General features: G+C 39.4%; 1 protein-coding gene across 9 annotated transcripts in view; it reads right to left on the reverse strand.

Annotated features, from left to right (window-relative positions):
• The window catches only part of CDKAL1 (CDKAL1 threonylcarbamoyladenosine tRNA methylthiotransferase), a 663,683-nt gene extending 642,331 nt beyond the window's left edge, over positions 1-21,352 (reverse strand). For 2 of the 9 annotated variants that reach the window (XM_072813956.1, XM_072813951.1), the window contains exons 1-3: positions 20,726-20,756; positions 3,291-3,465; positions 1,928-2,040 (exon numbers count right to left, since the gene is read on the reverse strand). In XM_072813956.1, coding sequence (XP_072670057.1) covers positions 1,928-2,040; positions 3,291-3,460 — 283 coding nt within the window. In that variant the 5' untranslated portion in view covers positions 3,461-3,465; positions 20,726-20,756. Of the gene's footprint in view, positions 1-1,927; positions 2,041-3,290; positions 3,466-10,017; positions 10,136-20,725; positions 20,780-21,199 lie in introns of those variants that run through there. The other 7 variants (XM_072813953.1, XM_072813955.1, XM_072813952.1 and 4 more) reach the window with 7 other exon arrangements.
• Positions 21,353-21,973: the final 621 nt, after the last annotated feature.

The raw sequence follows: 21,973 nt of genomic DNA on the forward strand, positions 1-21,973 counted from the left end.
AAATCAAGCTCATTTTTTTAATATTTTAGGAAATTATCTTATAGGCTATTGTCTTAACACTCAAAGTGCACCATCAGAAGGTATTAAGGCAAACTCACACTAATTTACATTAAAAATTACTAATGAATACAAAAAAAATTCCTTTTTGAGATAAATAATTCTAAAAGCACATTTTGATACTTTTATCTAAGAAAATTTTAAGGGTGACTTTACTGTCTAAAGAATAAGTTATCAAAAACACAAGTTAAGACATTAGGACCATTTAGCTGCTGAAGGAAGAAGTGAGTTTCCAATCCTTCCAAATTCTCACAGGCCATCTGGAGGCTAGGACTCTGCCGATCACACAGGCAGAGGCAACTGTGAAGTACAGAACAGTAGTCAACAGCAGTGTTTTGATGAGATGGAGACTTCACACTGTCTGGGTGATTTAAGGCAGGACAGCACACAATCCTTCCATTCTCATTCATGAAGTAGGGATGCCACTATTTCCTCATCTTCCTCCAAAAATCAAGCATGCTAACACACATGAAGCACTGGGTTAGTGCTTGTCACAAATTCAGGCCCCATTTAACACACGTGCTAATAAATACAGTAACACAGATACATATACATGCCATGTACTATATATACCTATTTGCTAGTGTGGTACACTGAGAGAACCCAGAAGCAGGGACACTTCACAGTGGCAATAAGCACACCGAATGTCCACAGCTCTCATCTGGTTCTTCTTATGAAAGGGATCAGGACTCCCTGGAAAAGTGGTTGCCTCCAAAGCTGGGGATGGGAAGATATGAGACTAGGACATCTTGTGGTGTCAGAAAATCAGGAAGTGCTCAGAAAAATGGGTGCATGTTGAGAAGACACAGGTGCCAGCCTGAACAAGGTCCTAATTTTTTTAATATAAGTTCCTAAGGCGAAAGCTGGAACAACGGGAGCAGCAAATTAACAATGAAAGTGTTGGACTGTAGCCCAAAGAACTGAAAAATCAACATGGAAGTTCATACTGATACATCTAAAGGAAACAAGGGGAGAAAGGATAGTCTTTCTTTACAGAATTCCAATTAATAACAGTGGAAGAAGAAAATGATAATCATTCAACAAACTGTAATGACTGTTGCAAACTAGTTGCATGGACAGATACTAAAATTCTCAGACACTAAAAATAGTAGAGAAAAGGCTGAGGAGAAACAGGATATTTACTAATTGCAATGAGAAAAAACAGTAACTTTCCTGTGGAGAAGTCTGGCAGACACGGTCCACTGGTCCTGACTCATTACAAACTCCTCCGCCCCCGGCCCCCAATCTGATGTATTGGGAAGAACTCAAAGTACCCTTCTTGCCAAGACTGCATACAGAACCTTATTCTAATCACATCCAACAAACCCAAGTTGAGGGACATTCTACAATATAACTAATAACTCTGGTTTTCCTCAGAAGTTCACAACACAAAGGACAAGAAAAAATTGAGAAACTGTCACAGACTGAACTAGACTAAGAAGACATTACAAATAAATATAAAGTAAGAGCCTAGATCAGATCCTGGAACAGAAGGACATAAAGGGGAAAAGAGCAAAATTCAAATAAGATCTGCAGTTGAGGTAAAAGCAGTGCTCTAATGGTAACTGCCCAGTTTATAATTACAGTATAATTATCTTACATGTTAATATTAGGGGAAGGTGGGTAACAGACACGTAAACTGTAATTTTACCACTTTTCTGTAAGTCTAAATTCATTTCAAAATAGTTTTTTGAAGTATTTCTAAAATATCTGTAATTATCTAGACAGTGTATAATAGCTATCATTTTGTTTTGCCTTAAAATCATTAAGTTCTGTTAAAATATGCTTTAACTGCTGAAGCTAAAATATCTAACTAAAAAACCTAGCTCTGAAATATTTAATCAATAAAATACATTACAGTTCTCATTACCTGTAATTTCATATCCATAAGCAGCTAGTTGTCCAGCCATATATTCTCCATCTGAATTATTATGAGAACAACCCCATGTTCGCATCCAAATTTTCTGTATGCCTGGAATGGTGCTATTAAACAATCAATTAAAAAAAATAAGTCTCATCAGAGGATTTTCAGAACCAAAAAACACAATATGATTTCCGGGCATATTATTCAAAAGCACACAGCAATCCATTCACAATCTATTCATGAAATGCACCAACTTAATCCACAATCAAGTGTTACACCAAGCCTATAATCAAGATAAAATAACCACAGAATTCTAATTTAAGACTCTCTACATAACAAGATCTCCCTTTTTCTCCAAATTGTATCTTACATTCAGTACTACTGAAGTTCTATCACAAAGTTAAACTCCTAGAAAGAAAAATACAAACAATAGCAAAGAAAATGGTTCTAGCAACAGAAAGAAAAACTAAGTACATCCACCTGCTGACTCCTACATATTAGTTACAATCTTTATTTTATAACTTATAGATATAAATAGCCGAATCAAAACAGAAAAACTATCACCCTATAGCATCATAATTAAGTTTTTATTCCATACACAAAAATAGTTATAAAAATATAATATTTTTAGGAAGAAAGGAAAGGGCTTTCAACTTTGTCATAATAATTTAAAATTAAATAGTAATTACCTTAAAGACATATTCAAAACAAATTTGATAAATTTCAGGCATTAAAATATAAGAAAAGTTTAAATTTGCAGATTTTAAAAACTTACTGTTCCAAACAAAATAATGAAGTGTATTAAAACTTTCAACACTTTCCTATCTAAACAAATGTAGGCGTATTTGTTTAGACAAACAACTGCATAATCTTTTCCGGCTAAGTTATATTAGAATTTCACTCAACTACAGACCTAATAGAATAAACAGCACATGAATTTATTTCTGCCCAATGCCTTTAGCTGATCCATAGGCATTTGTAAATTTATTAAGAAAAATGAAATACCCAAACCAACAGTGTCTCATAAGAATTACATCTTCAAGTAAAGCTTTCAATTTGGAAGTAACACAACACTATATACCAGTTACAGTAATATCATCAAGAAGATCCTGAGGCAGTGGACGTGGGGTGGGGGACTCCCACATTTGTGCTCAACAGTGCTCTTGCCCCTGTCCTCAAGAAACATGCCATCTGACATCTTTTTATTTTTTTTAAGCAATTACTATGTTAAATTTAAAACAATTCAAATAAATCTACATATCTGCTCTCAAAGGTTCAAATGATTTTCAGAAAGAGACATTACCTATATGACATAAGGGAGTACCAGTTCTTCCCTGGTAGGATACTAAACATAATTTCAAGAGCTTACCTATCGCTTGGTGGACTGTTTTCCTCTTGCAAATACTTTTGGGTATTTCGTTTTCGTGCCTTTGGAACAACGTGCTTTCGTGCGGAATGCCTATCTTGTGGCTTTAAATCTCCCTGTGACACAATATCTTCTATGTCGTCCAATAGTGTGTCACAGGATGCAGAAGGCATCTTCTCTATAGGAAAGTTATAAATGATAGAAGGACATCAGAAATCTGTTTCATGTAGCATCACCTACAAAACATTCTTGGCTGATCTTCAGTCTAATAGACCCTTTAGATTTAACCTCAGGTTTACAGAAAATGCAAAAGATAAAGGCATGCAAGGAAACAATCAGATAAATCCTACTGATAATGGGACATCCTAAGGTCCAACTGGATCTAGTCCCTCAACAGATCACTATCATGGAGAAAAAAACAGGAATGGGACTATTCATGCTTAAAGTAGACTTAAAAGCATAACAACTAAATGTAATTCAAGTTCTTGGTTATATCCTACTTTGTCCAACCAGCTGTGAGATATTTTGCAGGCAACTAGGGACATGAGAATATGAAGTGGGTGTGAGAGTATACTAGGATATTACTATAAATCATTAGGTGTAAAGTAGTCTTCTTATGTTTAAAAATCTTATTTCTGACATTGTGTACGTGATTTTACTTTTTATTTACTATTTTTAGAAATCTTTCTAGAGATACGTATTAAATATTTGGAGAATAAATATCATTATGTCTTTAATTTACTTTAAAACAATAAAAATAGAGTAAGACATATAGGAAAACATTTACAAGTCTTAAATCTAAGAAACTGGTATATTGCTGTTACTTATTCTATTCTACTTTCCTGAATGTTGACAATGTTCATAATTAAATAAAGAAAATGTGGATACTTCCAGGAGGATAGAACAGACATACTTTTCCTTATCCCCCACTAAATACAACTAAAACAATGGACATTATATAAAAAATAAACATAAGAAGACTTTGGAAGGCTGAGAGAAGAAGGTAAACTGGCTAGGGACTTTGGAACCCAAGGAACAAAACAATGGTGAGTTGCTTGGTGTTTTTTTTGCCTCCTATATCCCAGACTTGAAGCTGAAGAAGCCAGCAAACCAATAGATGCAGACAATAAAAGTCACCCACAGGGACGCCTGGTGGCTCAGTCAGTTAAGCGACTGAGAAAAATCAAATCAACCTTTTGGAAGAATCCACTAGCTGCTGCTATAAAAGCATGCACCCTCTGCTAAAGACCATCAGACAGGGAACCCTGGGTGGCGCAGCGGTTTAGCGCCTGCCTTTGGCCCAGGGTGTGATCCTGGAGACCTGGGATCGAATCCCACGTCGGGCTCCCGGTGCATAGAGCCTGCTTCTCCCTCTGCCTATGTCTCTGCCTCTCTCTCTCTCTGTGTGACTATCATAAATAAATAAAAATTTAAAAAAAAAAAAAAAAAAAAAGACCATCAGACAGCACTACAATCCAGACCATCCATCTTGGACTAACTGTTCACAGTGACTGGCAGCCTTTCTCTGTTCTGGTCTAACTCACTCAACTTTTGAAATGCCTATTAGCAAACAAGAGTACAAATCACTTCAAAGATTAGAGACTAGGGGCACCTGGATGGCTCAGTACATTAAGCATCTACCTTTAGCTCAGGTCATGATCCCAGGATCCTGGGATCATTGGGCTCCCTGTGCAGCAGGGAATGTGTTTCTCCTTCTACCTCTGCCCCTGCCCACCCCTCGCTCGTGCATTCTCTCTTCACTTTCTCTTTCTCAAATAAATAAAATATTTAAAAAATTAAAAAATAAAAATAAATAAAAGCCCTCCACAAAAGCCTGTTCTCTTTGCAAAGAACAAGAAAAGAGGTAGTCTAGTGAAACAGAAAACTTTTAGACAATAACAATTCTATCCCATAAAACAAAACAAAACCCACAAAACACAAAAGTATAGTCCCATCACCTGACTTCTGTTGAATCTGTAATGAGGCACCCCAATACACTGCACCAGGGTAGAATTAGAGAAGGCTAAGTACGAACCCTGCACTTCCAAATCAACCAACCAATCAATAATGAACCTCCAGCCCCATCCCAGTCAAGACCAAACTGATATACAAAATTAAATTCCTATCAAAATCCCAGCAAGAGGTTTTGTAAGCATAGATAAGATTGTTCTAAAATTTATAACAGAAAGGTAAAAAAATAAATCTGAAACAATTGCGAAAAAGGAATAGTGGGAAGAATTGGGCTGCTCAATTTTAAGACTTATTATACAGCAACAGTAATCAAGACTGTGTGGTATTGGTAGAAGAATAGAAATATGAATCACCAGAACAGAGAACCTGGAAATAGACCCACACAAATATGACCAAGTGATTTTTCACAGAAGTACAAAAGCAATTCAATGAAAGATAACCTATTACTGAAGCAATGGGACATTTATAGACCAAAAAAATGAACCTCAATCTAAGTTTCATATCTTATACGAAAATTAACTCAAAATGCATCATGAACTTAAACGCAAAATATAACACTATAAACTTTTAGGAACAATCATAAGAGAAAATCTTAGACCTAGAGCTAGGCAAAGAACTCTTAAACCTGATATCAAAAGCACAGTCCACAAAAAAACAAAAAATTAATAAATCTAGACAACACCAAAATCTGCAAAAGACCCTTTTGAGAGCATAAAAAGTCAAGCTACCAAGTGGAAGAAATTTTTTAAAAACCATCTATCTGACAAAGGACTGGTATCTAGAATTCAAAACACAATTCAAAACACAATAGTAAAGGGGTACCTAGCTGGCTTAGTTGGTGGAGCATGCATCTCTTGATCTCAGGGTTGTGAGTTTGAGCCTCATGTTGGGTGCAGAGACTACTTAAAAATAAAATCTTAAAATAAAATCACAATAGCAAAAAAAAAAAAAAAAAATCCAATTAGAAAATGGACAAAAGACACAAAGACATTTCACCTAAGAGGATATACAGAAGGCAAATAAGCAAATTTGAAGACAGTCAACATTACTCCCATCAGAGAAATATAAACTTAAACCACAATAAGGTATCACTACACACCTATCAGAATGACTAAAAGAAAAAAAATGACAACACTAAAAGCTGACAAGGATGTATAGAAACTGACCACTCACACAATCTTAATGGGAACATCAAATAGCATAACCACTCTGGAAAACAGTTTGGCACTTTCTTAAAAAACTCATCATGTAACTACCATGTAACCTGGCAATTATACTTCTGAGGGTTTATCCAAGAGAAATAAAGACATATATTTCCACAAAAGCCTAAACACAAATGTTTGTAACACCTTTCTTTATAATAGTCAAACCCAGATGCCCTTCAGTGGGTGGAATAGTTAAACAAACTGTAGTACATCCATACCACAGAATACTGCTCAGCAATAAAGTTTTCCATTGATAGGTACAACAACCTGGATGACTCTCCAGAGAATTATGCTACATAAACAGAGCCAAGCCCAAAAGGTTACATACTCTGGTTACATTTATATAACATACTTGAGGCTGAAGTTAACAAAATAACAGAAATGGGAAACACAACAGAGGTTACCAGGGACTAAGCAGAGGATGGGCAAGAGGTAAGTGAATGTGACTATAAAAAGGCAACATAAGAGATCCTTGGAGTGACGGAAATGTTGTTCTACATCCTATCAATGTCAGTATCCTGGCTGTGATACTATTTTACAGTTTTGTAAGATGTTACCATCAGGGAAAACTGGATAAACCTTACAGCATCTCTACATAATTTTTATTACTGTAAGTGAATCTACAGTTATGTGAAAATAATTAAGAAAAAAATTATCTGGAAAGAAAAAGGAATATATTTGAGTACACTACTGAAAATACTACTACTATGTTCAGACATGAATGAAGCCAAGTGCTTCACAAGGTCATTCATTAACCATTAGCAACTCCTTGAGTTTGGTGGCGTTACTATCCTCACTTTAAGGAGCCATCTGAGGGGCGCCTAAGTGGCTCAGTCAGTTAAGTGGCTGCCTCTGGCTCAGGTCATGATCCCAATGTCCCAGGATCAAGCCCCACATCGGGCTCTCCCTCTCCCTCTGCCTGCTGCTCCCCGTTTGTGCACTCTTTCTCTGTCAACTGAATAAAATCTTTAAAAAAACAAAAAATAATAAAGAGCCATCTGAAACAGAGAAGCTGACTTACCCAAAGAAGTACAACCATGCCAAATGAACCTAAGCCCATTTGCTGTGCAGCACCTGACTGCCTACCTAATGTAGGTACAATGAATGAATGACCACTATTCCTCATCTGGGTTGCCCACACCAGTATTAGGGATCTTAATACTCTCTGTTGGTCTCAGCCTAACAAATGTTCCCTCTCTTCATTTGCCAGATCCCAATCTTTTCATCAACAACTTTCAATTAACAGAGCAGCTTCTAGCCAGGATCATTTTGTGACCTTTACTGTAATGCACTCTTTACAACTATGACAAATTATGCCTCGTAAATCAGACAAATCTGTGTTCAAAGCTCAGCTCCTTTTACATTGGGAGTAACAGTAAAAAATGAGAAATAATGTAATCTAATAATGTAGTTAATACATACACCACACAGTCGTCGTGGGGCTGCCAATCACAGGCCTCCTCCTTCCCTAGACAAAGGAGTGGGACACATGACCAAAGCCTTTAAAGTAACCTAACCTATCCTCCTGACCACAACAATTGGTTCAGGGGTGGACATGACAAGCCCAGCCAATGAAAATCATCAAGAGGACTTCTATGGCAGAGCTAACAGAAAGATGAAAGATGGCTTCCCCTTTCACTGAAGTGGCTAAGTGGGGAGGATGTCAAACTGATGATGCTGGAGGCCGTGTTGCCTGCCATAGGACAGAAGCTACATAAGGAATTAAGCTTAATAAAAGCTGGAGAGAGAAAGACCCATACTGACATTATTTGAGCACCTGGATCAAAGCCCTGCTCTGCCCAGTCATGCGAGCCAGTAAGTTCCCTTTCTGGCTTAAATTAGTTTAAATTGGGTTTTTTGCTCTTGCAAACAAGAGCCCTGGCCAACTCAGCAAATTAGAGAAGGGGCAATGAAGTAGGTTAGTCTTTCCAAAATTGGTTCTATTTATTTGAAATATTAAATGATCAGTGAAAAAAATGGTTTTGTGGTCAAATATATTTAGGAAACTCTGCCTCCACAGAGATACCCAGTATTCATTAGTAGAGCAAAGACTGAAAAACTGCAGTAAAGAACCTAAAACTCATTTATCTTAGGAATCTTCTGAAAATTAATTTCTCACAGATCTTAATGAGGCTAAAGATGGTACCAAAAACAGAAGGCCTGAATGAAGTAGACCCTCAGATCCCCTCCCACATTCTGCACAGATGGATAACTTCCTTCTTTTACAGGGAAATGGTTCTCTGCCCATGTACTCTCCCCACCAATCTGTTCCTGTGAATGAATAGTCCACCCCACCCCCCACCCAAGAACAATCCTACTCTGATTTACTCAAGCAGAGTCCCAGCAATGATTCCTCTTCCTGTATCATCACTATCTCTCTACCAAATCATTACTATCTAGATATAAACATGCTGTTATTTCTCCCACTGAAAAAACAAAAACCGTATCTTGACCCCACTTCCTCCCCTTACTATCCCGATGGTATTTCCCTTGAAGAAAAACTCCTTGTCCATTTGCAACAACGTGGATACAACTAGAGTGTATTATACTAAGTGAAATAAGTCAGCCTCAGAAAGACAAATACCATAGGATCTCACTCATATGTGGGATTTAAGAAACAAAACAAACAAGCAAAGGGGGTAAAAAAGAGATAAAGAGACAAACTAAGAAACAGACTCTTAACTCTAGAGAAAAATCTGATGGCTACCAGAGGGGTGTTGGGGGAATGGGTTAAAGAGGTGATGGGGGATGAAGGAGAGCACTTATGGTGATAAGCACCAGATGTTTTATAAAAGTTTTGAGTCACTAAATTGTACCCCTGAATCTTATATTACACTGTATGTTAATTCAATGGAATTTAAATAAAAACTTTAAAAAAAAAAAAAAAGAGAAACTCCTGCAAGTTCCAAATCAAGATGGTGATGTAGGAAGACTCTGAACTTACCTCCTCCACAGAACACACCAAATTACACCTATTAATAGAACAACTCCTCCTGAAGAACTGCAGGCTGACTGAGCAACTACTGAACAACTAAACAGAATGGCAGGAGAACAGCAAGAAAGACAGAGTCATGGTAACAGGGAACCCCCAACCCCAACACTGTGAGTTGCATGGGGAAGGGACAGTACTAAAGGACCAGGAACAGATCCCTCTGTCCTTGGGTACAATTTAAAAAAAAAAAAAAAGGAAAAAAAACACACAGTTTACAGGAGCAACTAGCAAGGGCACCTGGGTCCCTCAGTTGATTAACTGTCTGCCTTCAGCTCAGATCATGATCCCAGGATCCTGGGATCGAGCCCACATAGGGTTCCCTGCTCAGCAGGGAATGTGTTTCTCCCTTTGCCTCTGCCCCTCTCCTACTCATGCTCTATCGCTCTCACTTGTGCCCTCTCTCAAATAAATAAAATCTTAGGAGAAAAAAAAAAAAAAAAAAAAGCAACTAGCAGCATATAAAAGAGACAACACTAAAACTCTGCCAAGCAGCAGAGGAGCTGCAGGACAGGTCTTCAGGTCAGAGGCACTGGGGACTACAAAGTTGATGCTCTCCCCTCACCTTTACAGCCCAGATCAGAACAGGGTCCAGACGCCACAGTAGGCGAGTCCAATTTCCCCAATGACACTGTGATTTCAGGAAGCACAGGATCCACAGACTCACATCAGCCCCAGACCCACTAGAACACAGGAAAAAAAGCCATGACTGAAAAGGGCCAAGGAACTGCAGGAATAGTCTCTCCCTCTCCACCTCAAAAGGCAAGGCTGGCAGAAGAGATTGGTTGCCATAAGAAGTGGATTCCAACACCCTAACTGGAGGGTCCCAATGCCATAATTGGCAAGTCCAGTCGTCACAGGGAGCTTGTGACCTCAGGGAACCCAGTTCCACAAGCCTCCCAGCTGCCCTGTGGTGACAGGGCAAAGAAAACAAGCTGCAGGTTCATGTTTTGTGTGTGTTTTAATTTTGACTATTTAACTTTATAAAATTTGGCTTATTTTCCTTCTATTTTTTTTCTTTTTGGTTTTGTTTTCTTTCTTGTTCTTTTTCCTTCTTTTTTTCTTCTCCCTTTTTTCTCCTTTTTTTTTCTTTTTAAAATTTTTTGGCTTATCCTTTCTGTAAAAAGCCATGGTTTGAAAGAGTAACTAGGCACATACACCACGGCTCCAGCCAGACAACAAGCACACACAGTCTGCATAGAGGTCACCATACACAAGACTACTCTTTCAGCTTCTGGAGAACTAACCGTTTTGCCCAATCCACACAAACACAGAAGTCAAGCAAAATGGGGAGACAGAGGAATATGCTCCAAAAGAAAAAAACAAGAAAAAAAATCAATAAAATAATTAACTGCAACAGACTTAAAAAATATGCCTGAAAAACAATTTAAAGGATCATAAAGGTACTCACTGGGCTGGAAAAAAAAGAGTGGAAGAACTCGCTGAGACCTTCAGTGAAGAGACAGAAAATATTTTAAAGAGCCAATCTGAGCTGAGCATACAACCAAAATAAAAAACACACCGATGGAATCAACAATAGGTTAGAGGATCTGAAAAACATATCAGCAATCTTGGGTACACAAGCTGAACAACAGAGAGAAAAAAAATTCTTATAAAATGATGAAAAATTAAGAGATCTCTTGGATAACACCAAGTGAATAACCATTCATATTAGAGGAGTCTCTTTTTTCAGCAGAAATTTTGCAGGCCAGAAGAGCGGGGCATGATATACTTAAAGTGCTGAAAGGGAAAAGCTCACAACCAATAATATTCTACACAGCAAGATTATCATTCAGATTCAAAGGAGAGATAGAGTTTCCCAGACAAACAAAAGATAAAGGAGTTTATCCCCACTAAGCCATCACGAAAAATGTTACAGGAACTTTTTTAAGTGGAAAAGAAATGGACATACTTAGACATAAGAAAAAGATGTAAAATATCACAACATATACATAAAATGTGGAGCAGGAAGTAAAAAGAGAAAGAAAAAGGAAAAAGATTTTTTCCTTTTTTTTTTTTTAGAATGTGTTTAAACTTAAATGACCATCAAATTAGTAGGAACTGCTCTTACTTACCATGTTATATATGAACTTCCGGGTAACCACACACCTAACCTACAACAGATACACAAAAAATAAAGAGAAAGAAGGCCAAACAAAATACTACAGATACACATCAATCTCTCAAAGAAAGAGAGCAAGAGAAGAAAGGAACAAAGAACTACAAAAACAACCAGAAAACAAATTCTTTGAATGGCAGTAAGTACACACTTATCAATAATTACTTTAAATATAAATGGTCTAAATGTTCCAATCAAAAGACAGAGAGAATGTATTCTTTTTTAACATTTTATTTATTTGACAGACAGCAAGAGAGCACAAGCAGGGGGAGCAGCAGAGGGAGAAGGAGAAGCAGACTTCATACTGAGCAGGGAGCCTAAATGTGGGGCTTAGTCCCAGGACCCTAAGATCAAAGCTGAAACCAAGAGTCAAACACTTAATCAACTGAGCCACTGAGGTGCCCCGAGAATGTATTAAAAGAGAGAGCATCTGGGCACGTGGGTGGCTCAGTTTATTGAGCACCCAACTTTTGCTTTCAGCTTAAGTTACCATCTCAGGGTCCTGTGATCGGGCCCCAGGTCAGGGTCCATGCTCAGTGGAGATTCTGCTTGTCCCTCTCCCTCTGTTCCTCCCCCTGCTTGCTTGCATTTGCCCTCTAACAGATAAATAAAATCTTAAAAAAAAAAAAGACCCATCTATATGCTGCCTATAAGAGACTCACCACAAATCTAAAGACACATACAGACTGAAAGTAAAGGGATGGAAAACATTTGCCATGCATACAGAAGCCAAAAGGAAAAAAAAAAAAAAAAAGCTAGGATAGCAATACTTATATCAGACAAAATAGACAAAACAACAACTATAATAAAAAACAAAGGACGTTACATAACAACAAAGGGATCAATCTAACAAGAGGATAAAATGATTGTTAAGTATCTGTGCACCCAACACCAAAGCACCTAAACAGATAAAGCGATTATTAGTAGATACAAAGAGAAAAATTAATGGTAATACAATAGTAGGAGACCTTAACACCTCACTTACATCAACTGATATATCATCTAGACAGAAAATCAACAAGGAAACAATGTATCTGAATGACACAATGGACCAGATGGACATAACAGATACATAATATTCCATCCAAAATCACAGAATACACACTTTCTTTCCAAGTGCACATGGAACATTCTCCAGAATAGATAACATATTAGGCCCAAAAAGACAAGTCTCAATAAGTTTAAGAAGACTGAAATGATATCATGCATCTTTTCCAATTACAATGGTAAAAAACTAGAAATAAATCAAAAGAAAAAAACTGGAAAAAAAACACACACATGGAGACTAAAGAACATGTTGTTTAGGGGCACCTGGGTGGCTTAGTCAGTTAAGCATCTGCCTTTGGCTCTGGTCATGAGCTCAGGGTCCTGGCGAGCCCCACACTGGGCTCCCTCCTTGATGGAGAATATGTTTCTCCCTCTGCTCCTCCCTCTTCTTGTGCATGTGTTCTCCCTCTCTCTCTCTCTCTCTCTCTCTCTCTTTCAAATAAGGAAATCTTTAAAAAAAAAAAAAAAGAAATTTAGGGATCCCTGGGTGGTGCAGCGGTTTAGCGCCTGCCTTTGGCCCAGGGTGCGATCCTGGAGACCCAGGATCGAATCCCACGTCAGGCTCCGGGTGCATGGAGCCTGCTTCTCCCTCTGCCTGTGTCTCTGCCTCTCTCTCTCTCACTGTGTGCCTATCATAAATAAATAAATAAAAAATAAAAAAAAAAAGAAATTTAAAAAATACATGAAGACAAATGAAAATGAAAAAACAGTCCAAATTCTATGGGACACAGCAAAAGCAGTTCTAAAAGGGAAGTATATAGCAATACAGGCCTACCTCCAGCAACAGAAAACTCAATCTAACTTTATCCCTATATGAACTAAAAAAAAAAGAACAAAGCCCAAAATGAGAAAAAAAGAGATAGCAAAGATCAGAGCAGAAATAAAAGACATAGAGACTAAAATAACATAAAAAAAAAAGATCAATGAAACCAAGAGGTAGTTCCTAGAAAAAATAAAATTGAAAAAAGGCAAAAGGGCCCAAATAAATAAAATGAGAAACTAGAGAGATGTAACAACTGACGCCACAGAAATACAAAGGGTTATAAGAGAATACTATGAAAAACTACATGCTAACAAAATGAACAACCTGGAAAATAAATTTCTAGAAACATACAATCTTCCACACTGAACCAAGAAGAAATAGGTAACCTGAATAGACCAATTACGAGTAATGAAACTGAATTGGTAATCAAAACACTACCAAAAAATAAAAGTACAAGGCCAGCTGGGTTCATGAGCGAACTCTACAAGACACTTAAGAACAATTAATACCTACTCTCCTCCAACTATTCCAAAAAGCAGAAAAGGAAAGCTTCCAAATACATTTCATGAGGCTACCCTGATACCAAAACCAAAGACACCACAAAAAAAGGACATTATCTTTGATGAACATAGATGCCAAATTCTCCACAAAATATTAGCAAACCTGGGACACCTGAGTGGCTCAGCGGTTGAGCGCTTGCCTTTGGCTCAGGGTGTGATCCCGGATTCCCAAGTTCGAGTCCCACATCGGGCTCCCTGCATGGAGCCCACTTCTCCCTCTGCCTTTGTCTCTGCCTCTCTCTCTGTGTCTCTCATGAAAATATAAAACCTTAAAAAAAAAAATTAGCAAACCTCATAAAAAGATCATTCACTTCATTCACTTCAATCAAATGGGTTTATTCCTAGGATGCCAGGATGGTTCACTTCATTCACTTCAATTAAAAAGATCATTCACTTCAATCAAATGGGTTTATTCCTAGGATGCCAGGATGGTTCAATACTCACAAATCAATCCACGTCATGAACCACATCAACATAACAAAGGATAAAAATCATATGATCAACTCAATAGATACAGAAAAAGGTATTTGACAAGATTCAACATCCATTCATGATAAAAACTCTCAACAAAATGGAATTAGAGGGAACATACCTAAACATAATAAAGACCATATATGGGGCAGCCCCTGTGGCGCAGCGGTTTAGTGCGGCCTGCAGCCTGGGGTATGATCCTGGAGGCCTGGGATCGAGACCCACGTCGGGCTCCCTGCATGGAGCCTGCTTCTCCCTCTGCCTGTGTCTCTGCCTCTCTCTCTCTCTCTCTGTGTGTGTGTCTCTATGAATAAATAAATAAATAAAAATCTAAAAATAAATAAAGTTTAAAAAAAAAAAAGACCATATATGAAGGATTAAACCCACAGCCACGGGAAGTGAAAATTTTCCCTCTAACGTTAGGAACAAGACATGGATGTCCATTCTTGCCACTTTTATTCAAAATAGTACTGGAAGTCCTAGCTACATGAGTCAGACTAGAGAAGAACGTAAGTGGCATCCATGTTGGTAAAGAAGAAGTTAAGCTGACATTGTACACAGAAGACATGGTTCAGTTTTGGAAGACAGTATGTTTGTAGATGCATCTCCTAAGGCGAGAGAAACAAAAAAACTAACTACTGGAACTGTATCAAATAAAAAGCTTTTGCACAGCAAAGGAAATCACCACCAAAACAAAAAGGCAACCTAATGAATGGGGAAGATATTTGCAAAATGATATATCCAATAAGGGGTAACATACAAAATATATAAAAAACTCCTACATCTCAACACCAAAAAAAAAAAAAAAAAATTCAATTAAAACATGAGTAGAGGACCTGGATAGACACTTTTCTGAAAACAAACAGATGGCCAAGAGACACATGAAATGATGCTCAATATCATTCATCATCAGGGAAGTGCAAATTGAAACCTCAGTGAACTACCACCTCACACCTGCTAGAATGCCTAAAATCAAGAAGACAAAAATGAACAAGTTACTGGAGAGGATGTGAAGAAAAAGGAACCCTTGTGTGCTGTTGGTAGGAATGTAAATTGGTGCAGCCACCATGGAAATGAGTATGGAGGTTCCTCAAAAAATAAAAAATAGAAACATCACATGATCTAATAAATCCACTATTGGGTACTTACACAGGGAAAACGAAAACACTAATTCAAAAAGATATATGCACCCTATGTTTATTGCAGCATAATTTACAATAACCAAGACATCAACTCCTGCATAGATCATTGCCATAGTCAGTCTCCCTACTTTCTACCCTTAATTCCCAAAGGACATTTCAGCACAGGAGCCAGGGATTCCTTTAAAACTTAACTTCATCCCAAGCTTCAAACCAAAACCTGAGAATCGTATTCCATCTCGGAGTAAAAAACCAAAATCGCTGCAAAGATCTGCAAGGACATATATAATCAGCCTCCTGTCACCTCTCTGACCCTCTTTCCTATCATTCCCCCTCTCCTTCCACTCGACCAACACATGGATGGGCTTCTTTGCTAGTTCATAGTGACCAGTACACCCTCATCCCCAGTACACATCTCAGTCTTGCCTGGGATGCCTTCAGAACTTTGTTCAAACATCACGTGAAATCTTTCTAAGCAACTCCCACCTCACCGTGTATACACACATGCTTGCCTGCCATCCCCCTTCCCTGCCTTGTTTCCTTACCACAGCAATTCCATTACTCGCTTAGACGTTTTCATTAGTTCTTGGTATCTCTTTCTACTAAAATATGTACTCCATGAAGATAAAGGATTTGAAGTTGTTGTTTTACTGGGAGAGAGATCTGATCTAAGTGTGCGTATGAAGAGGGGGAGGCGCAGAGGAAGAGAGAATCCCAAACAGGCTCCGTGCTCAGTACAGAGATGGACACAGGGCCCAATCTCACAACTCCAAGACCATGACCTGAGCGGACATCAAGAGTCTGATGTTTAACCAATTGAGTCACCCAGGCGCCCCAAAGGTAAAGGTTTTTGAGTGTTCTGTTCACTGCCTTATCCCAAGTGGTGACTAAAAGACATCTAGCACATTGCAGGTTCTCAAGAAATTTTTTTTTTTTTTTTTTTTTTTTTTACGTAGATGACCCGATCTAACAAGATAGGGCCCCTGGCTACTCCCTCTGTCCCAACTGTACTAATCCTTTTAGATCTTCTCTGAGCATGCCAAACAAGTCTCTGACTCACAGGTCTTCACACTTGTTTGTTTTTTCTGTGTGGAATATCATCCCCTAAATATTTGTATGGCTTGCTGACCACTTGTCTAATCAAATGACACCTCTTCAGAGAGGCCTTTCCTAACCACATCTAAAATAACCACCCAGAGTCCAAGCATCCACACACATTCACAATGACCTCTAACCTGACACCATAACTGCAGAACAGAATTCCATCTTTCGCACTGCAGTATAAGCTCCATAAGGAACAAAGGCATTACCTCTGTTTTACCACTCTACCTATGACACCTAGAACAATGTCTGGCATAGAGCTGGCACACAGTAGTTGTTGACCAAATGAATGAATTAATAAAATGCTCACGGCAAATTGAGCTAGTCTCTCTATAACAGAGGAAGAAATTCTTAAACTGGATGATAGGTTGAAACAAATAGCTAGTAACTCCTAGAGTTTCTTCTATCACTATAGTCTATGAAATAAATAAGGTGAGGGAGAAAGATTAAGACCAGGTAGTGTCTTCAAATGTTACCCAAGACCTACTGAAGGATTCTGAACTGAAGAACCCATTAAAAGCCCTATTTTTTCACTAACATCATTTTTACATCTCATACAGCATTGTGCATGGATCCAAAGGGAAAGAGAACAGAAAAAGAGGAGATGGGTCTCCTGAAATAGACACAATATCACATAGTGAAGGAAGTAGGAAACATTGCTAAGCCTCTCATTTTATGGAACTGAAATCCAGAGAAAGAAAAAGATTTGTACAATGATAGAGCTAGAATTAGAACCCAGGCCTTCTCTCAACACCAAGCTCCCCCACCTATAGCTCTGCCCAATGGGAAAGCCCAAACCATGTAAGAGTCCAATGCAACGCTAAGAAATAAACACAATCCAGAAAAAGAGGCCAAAGAAAAACAGGCACTCAAGAAATGCAAATAGCCAATAAGCACTGGAAATAATGCTCGAGCACGACTAATAGCAACTGTTTAAAGACTATATTATTTTTTGTCTACCCTACTGATAAAAAAAAATAACAACAGCAACAACAAAAGTCCTATTGTTGGCTGAAAATATAGTAAAACTGGTAGATCCTTTCTGGAAGGTGTTCTAGCAATACCTATCAAACTTTAAAACATATATATCCTTTGACCCAGCAATTCCATTTCTAGACATTCATTTTAGAGAAAGGAGATAAAAATAAAGCAGAGGATGGTAAATCTGGCTGCATATCATAAGCACGTTAGAACAATCTCACTCATCATTAATAAAATTTTTACTTACAACAAACTGGTAGAAGGAATTGTAAGTCCTCAGAAATTTATAAATGAGTAATAAGGAAATGAAAGTTTGAGACAAAAAAGAAAGCAAGACAATATTTAAGGGAACAAGTTCATGAAGTCTTTGTTCAAAAGATAGAGGAATTCAAGTTTGAGAAAGGGAATAAAAATCTGCAGCGGTTTAGCGCCGCCTGCAGCCCGGGGTGTGATCCTGGAGACCCGAGATCGAGTCCCACGTTGGCCTCCCTGCGTGGAGCCTGCTTCTCCTTCTGCCTGTGTCTCTGCCTCTCTCTCTCTCTCTCTCTCTCTCTCTCTGTATGTGTCTCTATGAATAAATAAATAAATCTTTAAAAAAAAATCTTCAGTGAAAAGGGAGATACTGAAAATGATGAAAGGAAAAATGAAAAAAATATCCTACAGTAGTGTTACTTCCATGTGATTTATTAGGAGAGCTAATAAAGAAGTATCAAAGTAGTCTCATTCTGAATTAGAATCTCCAAGAGTGGAATTTAAGGACATTAATGCAAAACCTGCCCAGGTAATTCCATCCTTGATTGAAATCCACCATTCTCCCAGAGTGACGTTCTCAATCTTGAGTGCACTGTATTCACCTGAGTAGCTTTTGGAAATTGCCAACAATTGAGGGGTGCCTGGGTGGCTCAGCTGGTTGATCCTGAGGTCCTGGGATGGAGCCCCGCATCAGGCTGCCTGCTCAGCAGGGGTCTGCTTTCTCCCTCTGCCTTTCAACCTCTAGCTGCAACACCTCCCCTCTCTCTCTCTCTCTCTCTATCCCAAGTAAACAAATAAAAAGATCTTTAAAAATTTTACCCTCAGGGCAGTTGAATCAATCATGAGGAATAAGGGTGCCTAGCAGGCTCTGCAGGTAGAGGGCAGTACTCTTGATCTCAGGGTCATGAGTTGGAGCCCCACATTGGGGGCAGAGATTACTTAAAAAAAAAAAAATCTTGGGGAAAAGATCCTGCGAACTGATAAACTGTCCAGCAGTTCTCATGTGTGTAGCCATATTGTAAACTACAGTTCTACACCAGTAGTTTTCATCATGGTTCCCAGCTAGGATGATTAGCATCACTGGGAAGCTTGGAAGAAATGATAATTCTTGGGCTCCACTCCAGACCTACTGAATCAGATACTCTGAGTAAAACCCAGCAATCTTTAACAAGCCCTCCAGGTGATCGTGATGTGCACTAAAGTTTGAAAATTTTTATCCTATTCTTTCATAACATACCTCACATACCAAAATTAACTCAAAATGAACCACAGACCTAAATTTGAAAGCTAACCCTATAAAAGTCTTAGAAGAAAACATAGATGTAAATATCCATGATGTTAGATCAAGCATTCTTGGTTTCTTAGTTATGACACCAAAAGCACAAGCAACAAAAGAAAAAAACACTGGACTTCACCAAAACTAAAAATTTTTATGCTTCAAAGGACAACACCATCATGAAAGTGAAAGGACAATTCATACAATTAGAGAAGATATTTGCAAATCATGTCTCTTTTTAATAATTTTTGTTCTCCATTTTATGTTCTCATTCATTTGGGGAATATAAATAATAGTGAAAGGGAATATAAGGGAAGGGAAAAGAAGTGTGTGGGAAATATCAGAAAGGGAGACAGAACATAAAGACTCCTAACTCTGGGAAACGAACTAGGGGTGGTGGAAGGGGAGGAGGGCGGGGGGTGGGGGTGAATGGGTGATGGGCACTGAGGGGGGCACTTGACGGGATGAGCACTGGGTGTTATTCTGTAAGTTGGCAAATTGAACACCAATAAAAAATAAATTTATTATATAAAAAAATAATTTGTGTTCTTTTTATTTTTTTAAAGATTTTATTTATTTACTCATGAGAGACACAGAGAGGCAGAGACACAGGCAGAGGGAGAAGCAGGCTCCATGCAGGGAGCCCGATGTGGGACTCGATCCCAGGATCCCCGGGGGATCAAGATCTGAGCCAAAGGCAGATGCTCAACCGCTGAGCCACCCAGGCATCCCGCAAACCATATTATCTGATAAACATCCAGTGTCAGAATGCAAGCATTACACAAGTCAACAATAAAAAGACAACTCAGTGCAAACATGACAAAAGATACGAATACATCTTTCTCCAAAGAAGGTATACAAATGGCCAATAAGCATATGAAAAGAGGTCAGCATCATGAACTATAAGGGAAACGCAAATCAAAACCACAATGACAGGGATCCCTGGGTGGCTCAGCGGTGGTTTAGCGCCTCCCGAAGCCCAGGGCCTGATCCTGGAGTCCCGGGCTTGAGTCCCACGTCGGGCTCCCTGCAGGGAGCCTGCTTCTCCCTCTGCCTGTGTCTCTGCCTCTCTGTGTGTGTGTGTTTCTAATGAATAAATAAAATAAAATCTTTAAAAAAAAAAAAAAAACACAATGACATACCACTCCAGACCCACTAAAATAGATATAAAAGCATCAACTACTATGTAGATTAGACCACCCAGAAAGAAAAAGGTTTAATAACCAAGCCCTGAGGGTCTCCAAATGTAACCGCCAAGTAGAAGAGAACCAGCGTATAACAGAGACCAAGAAGCAGCAACCAGAAAAGGAGAAAATCGGTAGGTGACAGAAGGCGACGGAAGAGAAGATGTCGATGAGGCCGGGAAGGTCAATGCTCTTGAATGAAGCGAAGAGCTAAAGCCAACGAAAATGTCTCTTAGACTCAGGGCTATGGCATCATATGGAAAAGAGGCTATTTCCATACAACAAGGGTGGCAACGTTACTAAGAAAGCGGGCTGCCTTTCTGAACGTTCCGATGTGCAACGCTCCACTCCAGCATGGAAGGTTCGAGATAAAGGAGTACCTTGATCACCTAACTGATCACCTTGACCAGTTAGCCTCAAGTCGTCTGGAAAGTCTGGAAAATAGAAACGGATTAGAAAAAAGCGAGCTCCCAACAAGTTCACAGAACCACGGTAAAGGGAAAATAGAAAAATAAAAGGCACTGGCGCGCCTCGCCAACTTCAGTTGGAAACACAACCCTACGTAACTGCGAAAGCCTCGTCCCATCCCGCAAACTCGGCTCAGGAAGTGTGAGACCCCCCGGGATCCGACGCGGCCGGAAGGAACGAGGTCGCCCGCACACCCGGCGGCCCGCCCTGCGCTGCGACCCTCGAGCGACGCCTGCGTCCTCCCTCCGGCAGCCCCGGCCCCCGCGGCCAAGTCTCCTTTCAACTACGAAACAAGCCAGCAAACGGCCCGAGAGTGGCCGACACTGGAGAAACAGAGCTCCGCCGTTAAAGGAACTCTAGCGGCACGCTGCCCCACGCCGACGCACCCGCCACGCTCGCCGAGAGATGGGGAAACCGCACACCAGCCCGAGGAGACGATCCACACGCCGTCCTCCGGATGCAGGAAGCCCTTCAGCTGGAGCGCGCCATGACACGTACGTCCCGCCACGCCTCTGTGCGCATGCTCGGCGACGGAGGCCCGGAGACGGCAAACTGCATCGTCGCCGAAAGCGCGAGTTCGGGCCGCACTTATTTTGGGGAAAGATTATCCTTGGAATTCCTTGGCTTGCGAGAGTGAAAGCTGACAGCAACACCTCAGGTTCTTAGAATCGATGAATAGCTATCCTCTGCTGAACTCTTGCTATGTGTCAGGCACAGGCACCGTATTAACCACGTAACATAAACATTCTCTCCCAACTTACTGTTTTTGTTTTTTTTTTTAAAGATTTTATATTTTTTTTGATTCGTGGCACACCGAGGCAGAGGGAGGGAGAAGCACACTCCCTGCAGGGAGCCCGATGCGGGACTCCATCCCAGGACTCCGGGATCAACATCTGGGCCACCCAGGTGCCCCCACCTTATTATCATTATCATTATTTATTATTATTATTATTATTATTATTATTATTATTATTATTATTTTACGAAAGAGGATACGGAGGGGTAAGTGCTTGCCTCAAGTTACTCTGCTCGTAGTGACAGTCCTCTGTGCTGAGCTCAACTTTGCCCAACTCTGAAAGAACCTGCTCATTTCATTACATTTTACTTTCTTCCTCAACGTGTGGTGAAAAGTGGTCACATTGGGAAAGAGAGTAGAAAAG

The sequence above is a fragment of the Canis lupus genome, chromosome 37 (assembly GCF_048164855.1).
Source record: "Canis lupus baileyi chromosome 37, mCanLup2.hap1, whole genome shotgun sequence".
Classification (NCBI taxonomy): domain Eukaryota; kingdom Metazoa; phylum Chordata; class Mammalia; order Carnivora; family Canidae; genus Canis; species Canis lupus.